The sequence below is a fragment of the Larus michahellis genome, chromosome Z (assembly GCF_964199755.1).
Source record: "Larus michahellis chromosome Z, bLarMic1.1, whole genome shotgun sequence".
In the NCBI taxonomy this organism is placed as follows: domain Eukaryota; kingdom Metazoa; phylum Chordata; class Aves; order Charadriiformes; family Laridae; genus Larus; species Larus michahellis.
Genome location: NC_133930.1, coordinates 86823542 through 86836252, shown reverse-complemented (window position 1 = coordinate 86836252; position 12711 = coordinate 86823542). Strand labels below are relative to the sequence as shown.

The window sequence follows — 12711 nt, the reverse complement described above, 5'->3', positions numbered from 1 at the left end:
GGAGTACCGGGGGATGATGCGCATTAATCAAGTACTACCGCGCAGTAGGTCCCGGGTTATTAGCTTAATTGAAAAACGATTAAAAAAAACCCCCCAAACCACCCCAAACCCGTGTTATTCGCCCAGTTCCCCCGGGGATGGGGGGGGGGGGACGGACACGAACCCCCACCGGCGGCGGGCTCCGCGCTCCCGCCTGCCCCGCAGCTCGGGGTGAAGCGTGGTAATTATCGCTAATGAGAGTAACGACCCCAGCGCTGCGCCCGGCCCAGCCCCCGCCCCCGGGACCCCCCGCCCCTTCCCGCCCCCCCCGGGAATTACCCCCCTCCCCTCGGCTCGGGGGCCAGGTACACTTTGACGTCAAGGATGGCTGTCGTCGTTTTGACGTGTAAACACTCATTTCCATTTCGGCTCCGGAGGGTCTGGGCGCCGCGCAGCCCCGGGCAGCCGCGCCGGGCCGCCGCCGCCCGCTCCCCCAGCGCTCGCCTTGGCAACGCCGGCGCCCGCCGCAGCTCGCCCGCCTCGCCGCCGCTCCGCTCCGCGCCGCTCCGCTCCCCGCGGCCATGGACGGCCGCCGCTGGGCCGGCCGGTGCGCGGCCCTGGCGCTGCTGGCCGCCTGCTGCCTGTGCCCCGCCGGCGGCGGCGCCGAGCGGCAATTCCTCAACGAGTGGGCGGCGGAGATCCCGGCCGGCCCCGACGCCGCCAGGGCCATCGCCGAGGAGCTGGACTACGACCTCGTGGGGCAGGTATGGCCGGGCGGGGGGCGGGCCGCCGCGCCGCGCAGCCCCGGGGAGCTCCCTTCCGTCCTTGCCTCGGTCCTCGGGGCCGCGCCGAAACTTGTGCCCGGCTGCCGCTCGCGGGGCCCCGGGGAGTTGGCGGCGCCTTCTCCTCCCGCCGCCCCCCGGCTCCGGGTTCGCACCTGGCGGGGAGCCCCGCCACCACGGCGGCGGCCGGCCGGGGACGGGTCTCCCTGAGCGGACCGGGCGGGGCGGCGGGGCCCTCCCTGTGAGGGGGCCGGGCAGGCAGCAGGCAGGGCGCCCCGCTCTCCCTGAGGGGGTCGGGCAGGGGGCCCGGCTCTCCCTGAGGGGTCCAGGCAGGGCTTTCCCTGAAAAGACCGGGCAGAGTCAGGCTCCCCCTGAGAGAACCGGGGAGGGTAGGGCAGAGCACCCCGCTCTTCCTGAGGGAACCAACCATGGTCGGACAGGGCACCCCTGCTGTCCCCGAAGGGACCGGGCAGGGCGCCCCGGCTCTCCCCGAGGAGATCGGTCGGGGCACCCCGCTCTCCCTGAGAGAACGGAACGCTGTCGGACAGGGCACCCCACTCTTCCTGAGGAGATCGGGCAAGGAGCAGGCAGGGCACCCCGCTGTCCCTGAGGGGACGAGGGAAGGTCGGGCAGAGCACCCCGCTCTTCCTGGGGGGACCGGGCATGGTCGGACTGTGCACCCCCGCTGTCCCTGAGGGGAGCGGGCAGAGCGCGCCGGCTCTCCCCGAGGAGACAAGGCAGGGACCAGACGGGGCACCCCGCTGTCCCTGAGGAGATGGGACACGGCGCCCCCGCTCTCCCTGCGGGGACTGGGCAGGAGGGGCGCGGGCAGCCCTGGCTCCGACCCCGCGCCGCCCCCGACCTGCCCGCCCCCCTCCCCCCCCGCCGCCAGCCCGCTCCCCCCACGGAGGCTCCGTCGCCATCGCGGGGCTTCTCTCCAGCAGGCCCTCCTGGGGCTTTTTTGGGATGCCGTGACGTCAGTGTTGTCAGGGATGAGTAACAGCCTTGAGGTAACAGCCTGTCCCACCTCCAGACGAGGGTCCTGTGCCAGGCGCTGTGTCTGGCAGTCCTGGGCACCCAGCTCTCCCCCGTGCCATGGCCCGCAGCCCTCTGCCGCCGTGGAGGTCACCTCTCCTCACCTGGCCCTGGTGCTCTGGGCAGCCCCTTCCCAGCCCCGTGTCCTGGCCCCGGTTGAGTTTTTCAGACTCTAAAACCCAGGTGTGATCCCACCTCGGTGGGCGGGTTCGGTCTTTTCTGCCTTTGGAGTCAGTGGATTCACCCCCACTGGTTTTGAACAGCCCCTCCTCAGGGAAGAGGGGTGTTTAAAGAATCACAGAATCTTAGTGGTTGGAAGGGACCTCTGAGATCATCGAGTCCAACCACAAAAAAAGGCAGTGGGGTGCACCCAGCTCCTTGGGTGACCCAACAGAAAGTGCCGGTTCAGTAGGTGCCCGCACAAAAAGCCCCGCAGTGAGGTTTCTGAGGCTTTTTACACCTGTTCAGCCGAACCCCTGGAAGAGCAGATAAAACTGGCGCGTGACCATACGTAAAGCCTCTTCTTTGAAATAAGGCCGTGTCAAGGTATGTCCCTGAGTATGCTGGTCACTACTACAAGTACTGCATCACAGAGTACTGTAGTAGCAATGACTGCTACTTCACTAGCTTAAATTAAATTATTCCCCCGATTTCTTCTAGCAGCACACAGGCTGTGATAAGCACTTCTTACTTGAAGAGTGGGTTTTGGTTTAGATTAAAATCTCTAAAGGCTAGTTCCTTGCTCTTTTCGTTCCTCTTTTAAATAGAATGAATTTGGTCGGGTTGTGATTGTGTTGATATTTGTTTGCAGTGGGGAAATATCTCTCGATAGTTAAAGTACGCCTCTGTCTTACAGATTGGATCACTCAAAAATCACTACCTATTCAGACATAAAAGCCATCCAAGACGGTCTCGAAGAAGTGCCATTCATATCACTAAAAGACTTTCTGATGATGAGCGGGTGAGTATTACATTTATTCCTTTTCATGCCCTCTGTTTATTCAGTCTCCTTATTGCTAGCTTTGTAATGAGGTCACAGGCAGGCTTTCCTTGTTTTGCAAGTCTAATATATTCAGCCATCCATACTCATGCTGAATAATGCTTTATTATTCTGTCATTAACCGGCAGAATCTGACCCTCTCTTGCCATACTTTTTTTTTCTTTTTGCAAGTGCTTTCCAAATTAAGATTTAAGATATGCAGCATTGCAGAGGTTTGGAATTTCAGATGTTGATGCGCTGCTGATGAAAATATGGACAAGGAACCACAGGGCTCGATTCAAAGTAAAAATCCATAGATGCAGTAAGTTTAATCAGGCCACGTCTGTGCAATTACCATGGGAATTAGGTTTGATTGAAAGTGACTCAATATTTAAAAAAAAAAAAAAAAGGGCAGGGGAAAAGAGCTGAGGTTTTGCTGGATTTGCTTCTTCTATGATGAGCTAAAACCCCTTCTCAAAGGATCCGTCACACATTCCAGACTTGCAGTCTTTTGGTGTGCGGGGATCCCACTGCAATCAGAGAAGAGGCACACCGGAGAGCCAGGGCTCTAAGGCATGATCCACTGGTGAAGCAGACTCCCCGTTTATTTGACTTTATTTAAGATAGAAGCATACCTGTTCGTAAACGGAGAAAATGAGGTGGGTGGCGAATTTAAGGAACAGACCAGCATGCTGTTGGCCCCTCTTAAAAATGATTTCTGGCAAATTTCAGAACAACAAAACTTGCATTTCAAATTGGCATTATTGCAGCAATCGTTGTGAAAATACAAGCAGTCCAAAACATGAAGTAGGCTAGTTGTGAAAACCAGCTATTTATCATACAAGGACAAATCACTTGAGAACTGGGAATTGGTTATCTGGAGATTTTAGATGCAAATGTCATCTAGGAGGAAATACTCTCTGCCTAGCCAGAAGAATTAAAGGAGGGGGTGAGACAGGGTATTTGTTTTGCCTGTTCTGTTTATCCCCCATCTATCTCCTTGCAAATGTTGGTTTAACAGTTAAAGTCTTCTAGGTGAAATCATTTGAAACTGGGGATGTTCAAAACCACAGCTTTAGTGTGAATTAGTGTTCTAATTTATACCCAATATATGTAATAATAATACCCAATTATAACAATAATCAAATGTTCGATGCCATCATAGTACAATGTTCGGGAACAGAGTTTTGGTTGCAGTTCCTCCCTTTTTTTGGCCTTATTACATCGAATGGATCTCTTACACAGGGAAGCGTGACCATGTTTAATATACCAAATTCTAATGTTTTAAGCAGAATGGAAGCAATTGCATTACACACATTACTGCCAAACTTTATTGCAGACTTACATACTTAAATCCCAAAACAGAGCTTCAAAGTGCTGCAGGTGATTTGCTAAATTTACTCCAATTTCCCTTTTATTTACCATCTAGTATGCAAATTAACTATGTGAATGAATGAGATGTAATTATGTCATTATGTAAGTATATAAACACAGAGCAATCATGTAATGCTGTGTAGTTATACATGGACCTTTGCTCCAAAGAGCTGCTCTTGTTCAGCAACCGCCTATTTAAAAAGATTTAAATTCAGTCTTTAAAAAGGGAGAGAGAAGGGAATCCTGCTTTTGTTTGTATAACGCCTTCACGAATTTTACGGTATGTTAAGTGTGAAAGCTGGGGTAAAACTTGGCTGTAATCTGAGTATTTATCTGCTTCCTATAGATGTCCCCGTGTTTGTTGTAAAACAGATAAAGGCTGAGAATATATTGAAAGGATAGAATTATCCAGTTCCCGACCTTCTTCCAGTATTTGCACTAGTTTCCAAACCTACTTTTTTGCAAGAGACCCGAGTCAGGATTATTTTCACTGCTTTATGTATCAGTGACTGGAGATTTGGCACAGAGCCTTCAGCTTTTGCTGTAGATGGATGGTTGGAACCTCACCCAGCTGCTGAGTGACAAATATTTGGCTTGTTTGTCTGACATATGTGCTTGGTAGTTTCAGCTCATTTCCCTCAGTGCAGTTGTCCACTTTGAAAAAAATAACAAGCATGGAAGTTGTCAATTGTTAATTACTGTTGGGTGATGAAGAGGCCAAACTTTGCTGTGGGCAGGGAAGAGAAATAAAGGTAATTGCTCTAACCTGTGCACAAGTATGTATGGCTCTGGATATCAGTAGGGCAGTTTAAAATACTTATATTTGCATGAGTGTACTCGCCTTCTGTGACTAACTATGGTTTCTAGGGGTTTTAATACTATATATATAGCAAAGGGGATAGAGAGCTTTCAGTAAACGTACCTGCTGTAGCTACCATTTTTAAGAGTTTATGTTCTGGTAGTGAACTTTCATTAGACTCTTGATAGAAAATCGCATTTTAATCAAATCAGTACTTTTTTTATCATTATGATTTCTGAGTCACTTTTATTATTGTTTCATATATGGTGATAGATGTAAGGACCATAAAACCATTGTATCACAGTAGAGAAAAATCATGAAATCCATTCAGATGTTTAAGGCAAAAGGTTAGATCCAAGGCATCCTCCACTTGAGGCTTATAGCAGTATCTTGGCAGTCTGAGTTTGCCTTGGTTGCCTGGAAATTGGGATAAAAACCACCACCTTGGTCTGTGTCAGAGAGCCCGTCTGGGTGCTAGCAATAAATAACATTTTGTTCCCATTTGCAAAAGGAGCACATGGCACAGAGAGAGGTGTCAGAATTAGGATTTGATTTGAATTGGGTTTAGTACTGCATTCAAGGCAACAAAGTGTGATGGGCTTTTAAAATCCAGCCTGGTGACTTAAGAGATTGCTGTGCCTGTGCACAAATGTCATGCAACTCATTGTGTTGATGCTCTAGCAAAACACACCAAAGCATTTTGGCTTTCAGTTGCCTTAAGTGGAATTGTGCCAGTGATGAAGTTAGTCCAATATTCATAGCTTACTAATTGATCACACTTCAAAACACCATTGGGAAGGAGACTTGAAGGTCTAGCTGGGCTATGAATATTGGACAATGTCATTACAATTGCTAGACTTAAGCCAATAATCTTTCTTCTTTTCTTTTAACTCCCGATAGAAATAGATAGCCATTAAAATGAAGGTAGGAGAAAGGAGCAGGCTGTGGTTTTGCTTGTTTCAGTAACCACCACTACTTAGATACCCTTCTAACTATACTGCGCATTTGATATAAAAGCCTACATTATGTGGCGCTCCTGGGAGTTCTCCTGTTAACCTGTAGTTAATGATTTTCTGTGAATTGATTGTATAGTATCGTGATTTCACCAAGTCCTCTTCCTCAAAGTACACTGTGTTACAGTATAAATAATCCTCCTCTTTACATCAAACATGGTTTATTTTGCTTTAGGCATCAACATTTTGCTGTATTAGGAAACACCTTACCCTCTAGGCTAAAAAAGTCCTAACCTATAGAGGCTTACTTGTCATATTTATGCAAATAATTGTAGGTGTCATGGGCAGAGCAGCAATATGAAAAAAAGCGAACTAAGCGTGCCATCGTGAGAGATACAGCAGAAAATCTTTTCAATGATCCTATGTGGAATCAGCAGTGGTATCTGGTAAGAATTTGTTTCATTGTGGAACCGGGGATGGTGAATTTCAGTTGTGCTTTCAGTTGTATTCTTTCACTCCAATCAGAGCGATTGTGCTGAAGGGATTAAATGAAGAGTCCCTCTCATTAGCATATGCTATAAAAATGAGATATCTTGGTGATAATATTTCCAGGCAACCTTCTGTTTTCTTTGACGTGTCATTTGTGCAAAGATTCTAAAAGCCGGTTCAGGCTGCTGCCTGGGATGGGGGTTGGTATTAGAAAGCAGTGTAACAGTTTAAAGCTGCCTTTATGATACTTTTAAAATACTTGCTGTTGGCATGTGAGAAGTCCCTTACCTTGTCGGAAGCTGGACATGTATTTCTTTATTAAAATCGGCAGTGCAGAGTGCATACTCTAGGTGAAAACAAAAGCATGTGCGTGCACGTGACAAGGACCTTCAGCCTCTTGGACTAGGATTTAAGTAGAAGAGAGTCTCTACAAAGAAATTTCCTAAGCTTTATAGTTTCTGTCTGCATGCAACAACTCGGAAATGCAGTTGATCATTTATTTTTTTTTATATCGTTTCTTTCAAGAGTCTGTATTTCCGCTATATATCTAGCTGTACCTTCAGTCTAGGCTTCGATGCTTTCACTCGGTATAGGGATGGGAGTAAAGATGGATATAACAAATTGAGAAGAAAGGTCAAGCACAAATGTGGCCCAAGTGGCTGGAAATACCTTTCTCTTCTCCAGTTCAGCTTGGAGAAAACAGACCAAACTGTGGGCTGTTTGTGTAATGCTTTGCCCACTTTTTCCTTTGTTTAAGCTAGGAAAAAAAGCTATAAACCACACAGCATAAAACACTTCCGCGAAGATTCCTATAAACTTATTTTCAACATAAAAAATGGTTAACTTTCATGATTTAACTTTTCTTTGAAGCTGAGTATGTTTGCTTCTTTGCCTGTTTCCAATAGGAAGCAGGAAATTTCGGAGATATCTGTATTGGACAAATGCACAAACACAGAGAGAGTTCAAAAAGCAGTCTTGTGAAAAAAGCCATGTCTTACTGTCCAGGTGACATGGTTCCTTTTTCCACTGTTCTGTGGTTTTCACTTTTTTTCCTTCTAGTTTTCCCACATGAGAAACAGAAACATGATACTTAGCCTTGTTTGCAGTGCACATTGATTTATTTTTTTCTGATTAAATGCATAAATGTGCTAAATATTTTCTTCCAAAATATGTTCCTTGCCTTGTAGTAAATAACTTATTATTACCTTATTATTATGACTTGATGGCAACAGTTTTTATCTCTATTTGGTATACATTCACACATCACCAGAAAAAAGTGATTATTTGATGGATTCTAGAGAACAAAACTTGAAACATCAAATAATTCTCTGAACAACAGCAGTCAGAAAATAAAGCATAAAATGAAAGAAAGGTCATTCCCATAACAAATTTCTTTTTCTAAGCCTCATATTGTATGCAACATTCCCTTGGAAACAAAGAAATGAAAAACCTGCGATCAACTAATGTAATTATGCACAGAGAAACAGAAGAAAATGCTTTTTTAACATCTGTGTTTTTAATGGGGGTTGTAAGCAAGTTTTCTACATTTCATGTATGTACTGCACACTTAATGTTAGAGAGGAAAAATGACCCATTTAGGAGCTACTCTTCAAAGAACTTGCTGTGGAAGAGAAGGCTATAGATGATTCATGCTTCCAGTTGATTTACCACAGGAACAGGAATGAGGGTAGTAAACAGAAAGTTGTGATTCAGCACAGTTGTTCCTAACCAAACGACTACCTTAATTGTTTTATCCATTAATTATTTTGCTCTGGCTAACTTGAATGTCAAAGGAAAAAACCAGCTCACTGTACTGTGGGGCTCTCTTGGCTTCTCATCAAGTGAAAAGAACAAACGTTAGCAGGTCTGATTATTAATTAAACATTCCAAGGTTCATCCATACATCCCTACCATTCCTGTATTCCTGTGCCTACCTCCAATAAATACAAGATGCTCTTTGTTCAGAGGTGGTCTTCGGGATCTTCAAGTAATGGGGTGAATCTTCCAGTGCTACAAGTATTTGAAGAAACTAATTTTTGTTATATCTTTGCAAAATTTGAATGGAATATACAAGTTCATGCTAGGATGATTTAGAGCACCTTTAAAATACAACTTTGGACCTGTGTAGTATAAATGGATAAAAAATGTTGACATATTGCATTCCTTTCTGTTCCCCAGCAAGATACAAGAATAACTCCGTCCCTGCCCAAACTGGATCTCCATGTAATTCCTGTATGGCAAAAAGGGATTACAGGCAAGGGTGTTGTCATCACAGTACTAGATGATGGTTTGGAGTGGAATCACACTGACATCCACACTAACTATGTAAGTTCGGATATTAGAATGTTATGGAATAAATTAATCAATTGTAAATTTGATATACCGACACTCTTCTCCAGCTTGCTGCCTGTTCTCTAAGTCAGCTCCTACAATACAGAGACTGAAATATTTGCCTTAGGCATATTTTGGAACCTGGTCTGTGTCACAGGAAGCTGAATGTTACTTAGTGGGGTTTTTTTGTTGGTGTTTTTTTTTTTTTTTTTACCCCTCAGTGGATTTAGTTCCCAGGCATGTTTGTAGACAGTGGTTTAATGCTGAATTATTCAAGCTCTGTGAAAAATTTATGGAATTGTTAATGCCCATCAAATTCTACCAGCTAGATTGCTGACAATAGGAGCCACACCAAATAAATAAATGCAGACTCTAGAACTCATTTTGTTACACATTTTAAAATGCATTTTCTACTTGTCTGAATTAATCCTGGTTTTTTTTTTTTTAAATGTAGGATCCACAGGCAAGTTATGATTTCAATGACAATGATCATGACCCCTTTCCTAGATATGACCCAACAAATGAAAACAAGTGAGTAGCTTCCCAATTGTGTGAAGAGAACAAAGCAGTACATGATTAGTTTGTGTGTTAGAACATGCAAATGTAGAAATACCTATGTATGTCCCCTATGACAATTATAGAATAGAAGGAAACATTTGTATAACAGAATCACAGGATGGTTGAGGTTGGAAGGGACCCCGGAGGGTCATCTGGTCTGAGCTCCTGCTCAAGCACAGAGACCTAGAGCCAGTTGCCCAGGACCACATCCAGATGCTTTTGAGTATTTCCAAGGAGGAAGACTCCACAACCTCCTTAGCAACCTGAGCCAGTGCTTGGTCATGTTCACAGTGAAAAAGAGTTTCTTGATGTTTGGGAGGAACCTCCTGCGTTTCAGTTTGCACAAAGATGTGCACATAACCTTGGCACAAACACTGTAAACTAAGAAAACTAAATTCCCAGATGAAGAGCTTCATAATCGTTAATCTCTCTATAATGTCCTGAATTTCTTCATATCATTGTACATGGAAGGTACCGATTTGTTTCTGTAAGCGGAAGGGAGCAAGCTGTTCACATCACCACGTGTGTTTCTAGAATGATACCTCTTAAAGCAGATTTTGACTTAAGTTCTCTGCTTTGCACTGGAAAGTCTTAGAATCACAGACTCATAGAATCATTTAGGTTGGAAAAGACCCTTGGGATCATTGAGTCCAACCATCAACCCCACTCTATAAAGTCTCCCCTACACCACATCCCCCAACACCACATCTAAATGAGTCTTAAACACATTCAGGGATGGTGACTCCACCACCTCCCTGAGCAGCCTATTCCAGTGTCTGACCACTCTTTTTGGGAAGAATTTTTTCCTGATGTACAGTCTAAACCTACCCTGATGCAGCTTAAGTCTTTTAAAAGAATGTCTCCTATGAAAGGCTCTGGAAGAGACTGTGTCTTAGAGGAACCTACCAAGAAATGCATCCCTTCAGGCTAGCTTTTGTAGCTAAGGATGCTGTTTACTGGTTTTGACAGTACCGTTTAGACCAGTAGAATAGCTTCTGACTGCGTGTAGGCAATCACAGGTGAAGTCATGCTTCTGACCTCCTCTCATATGGGTATGTCACACAGTCAGATACAGGAGGAGGTTACAGTTACTCCTGGGACAACCTTTCTGTCTCTTCTGAGACATATGGAAGCTTTATTTACATCAGATTTGGCCCAAATGTCCTCAAGGTAATAACCTAGGAAGTTTCAAAAGGCTTGAACACAAGAAAACCAGCCAGTTCACTTAGTGGACTTGTGGAGTTTTCTCTGATGCCCTCTCCAGAGCTACATCTTTGATAGCCCATGGAACATCTTGATGGGTCTGTCACACCTAGGCATATCCAGGGTAGTTCAGTGGATATCGGAAAGAAGAGAATGGAACTCTTTAAAAGCCGGTACACAGAAGAAGTCAATTTCTTAAACCAATTAGAATGCTGCTACTCAATAAAGATAGACTAAGAAACTGATGCGCTGGTTCCCTCTTGTCTATCAGAAAATACAATAGCATCCACAACATAAATCAGTGTATGGACAAAAACCCAATCAATCAAGGGATAAATGTCCCATGAATAAGATATTTGAAAAATTACATTTCTACTTTGGTACAGTGTTATTTAAGAGCAGGAAGCCATTATCCGCTTGTTCTGATGACAATATCTTTTAAATCTTACCTGTATTACCTCTAATCTTTATTAATAAAGTAAATGGAATTCAGCCCAGAAGCATTCAAATGCTTCATTGAATAACAATCTGTACTATTAAATAATACAACTCTTCTACAATTACACTTATATGAAGGTTTTCTGTATTGTGGAATAAGAATCACCTATGGCAAAAAATAATTGCCTAGAAAATAGTTGGTTACAAGAAAAATTTAGCAACAGTGAGGATACTTTAAAGGCTAACTTTCTGAAATCCTAAATAAATGCCGTCATTAAAAAGAGAGTACCTAAATGTGTGATTAAAAAAGGCTTGTATCATATTTTTGTCTCAAGTTTGCCAGCACCTTAGCCCCATAATTTCATGCTACTTCTGCACTCGGCTAAAATACTGGTATCAAATAGGTCTACAGACTTCAGTGTGACTTACATTAGGTATTTATCATCTCATCACAATGGTCCTTTGATCATTAAGTAGCTAAAATAATGTTGATTGAAGCCTAAGAGAAACAAATACTTTCGTATCATGTAGACATAACTCAAAAGGTATTCAACAGCTGCGTTGCATTGATTTAAATGAGGACTTCCCCCAAATTAAGAAGGTCATTGATGAGTCTTTGTGTACATAACGCAAAAATGTTATGAGATGCTGTTTATTCTTACTGTATTTATTCAGGCATGGGACACGGTGTGCAGGAGAAATTGCCATGCAAGCCAACAACAGAAAATGTGGAGTTGGAGTGGCCTACAATTCCAAAGTTGGCGGTAAGAAATGAAGATAATCAGATGTCTAATATGAGTGGGAACCTGACAGATTCTGTGAAGTGCTGTTTTCAGCTACCATTAATATGAAACAGGAATGATTGGTTCTTCTCGTGGTGTTAGGCTACAAAATCCCATCTGGCAATAGTGCACTGTGTTGCATCTGTATGACAGCATTTCTTGAATGTCAGCACACTCTCTGGAACTTGGTTGCCAGTTGAAAATAGGTAGAATATATAGCAACAGCAACAACAATATAGGTGGTGATGATAATAATAATAGCAATAACCTATATTGTACCCAGAGATAAGACTGTATCTTTTAAGGAATGATGGACTCACTTCTTATGATTGGTTATCGTGGAAGAGGTGGCACGGGGGAGGAGAGGGCTCGAGTAGAGTGAAGGTAACAGTGTACAAGTTTATACCCACCCTTGCTTGCAGCGTGTTGTTTACATCTACACAATTACATTTGAAAGGTCACGACAGGATATTCAAGCTGCTGTGGTTTTTGTTTCAACAGCTTACTTCTTCACTATCATCATAAGTTAATTCTGAAAATAAGTAGAGTCTTGCTTGCCTGTCAATCACTACTGGCATTTTTTTTTGAAGCAGTGACTAAAAGTTTAATCCATTAGAGGTTTATGAAATGGTCATGATCAAAGTATCAGTTGCAAATGGTTATTTAGCTCAGAGGAAGATACTTGTACAGTCCTAGTTTTTCCATTACCCCTTTTTTTCCCTTTTAAACAAAGGGACAATGAGTGGCAATTGACACCTGTAACTGCTGTTCCCGCCATTTCAGTCTTACGTTTGTAGGTTCCCATTTACTCTACTGAGCTGTCACAGATGTCAGCTTTGCAGTCTGCTTTTGCCATAATGCATTATGCTGTCATGCTCTGTTTAAATAAAATATCTCACTCATAAGGCGAAGACGCCAAATTTTCAAAGCAGGGCAAAATGGATGAAGCTGCAGAGATGTCTGAACTCCCGCTGTGCCCATATTTTAAGGCACTTGCGTCTACAGAAGA

The 12711-nt window shown here is 44.1% G+C and overlaps 1 protein-coding gene across 1 annotated transcript in view; it reads left to right on the top strand.

Annotated features, from left to right (window-relative positions):
• Positions 1-358: 358 nt before the first annotated feature.
• Positions 359-12711, top strand: part of PCSK1 (proprotein convertase subtilisin/kexin type 1) — a 32030-nt gene continuing 19677 nt past the window's right edge. Inside the window, exons 1-6 of the mRNA XM_074569899.1 lie at positions 359-743; positions 2653-2757; positions 6237-6347; positions 8569-8715; positions 9176-9252; positions 11596-11684. Of these exons, the coding sequence (XP_074426000.1) occupies positions 561-743; positions 2653-2757; positions 6237-6347; positions 8569-8715; positions 9176-9252; positions 11596-11684 (712 nt within the window). The 5' untranslated portion in view covers positions 359-560. The remainder of the gene's footprint in view (positions 744-2652; positions 2758-6236; positions 6348-8568; positions 8716-9175; positions 9253-11595; positions 11685-12711) is intronic.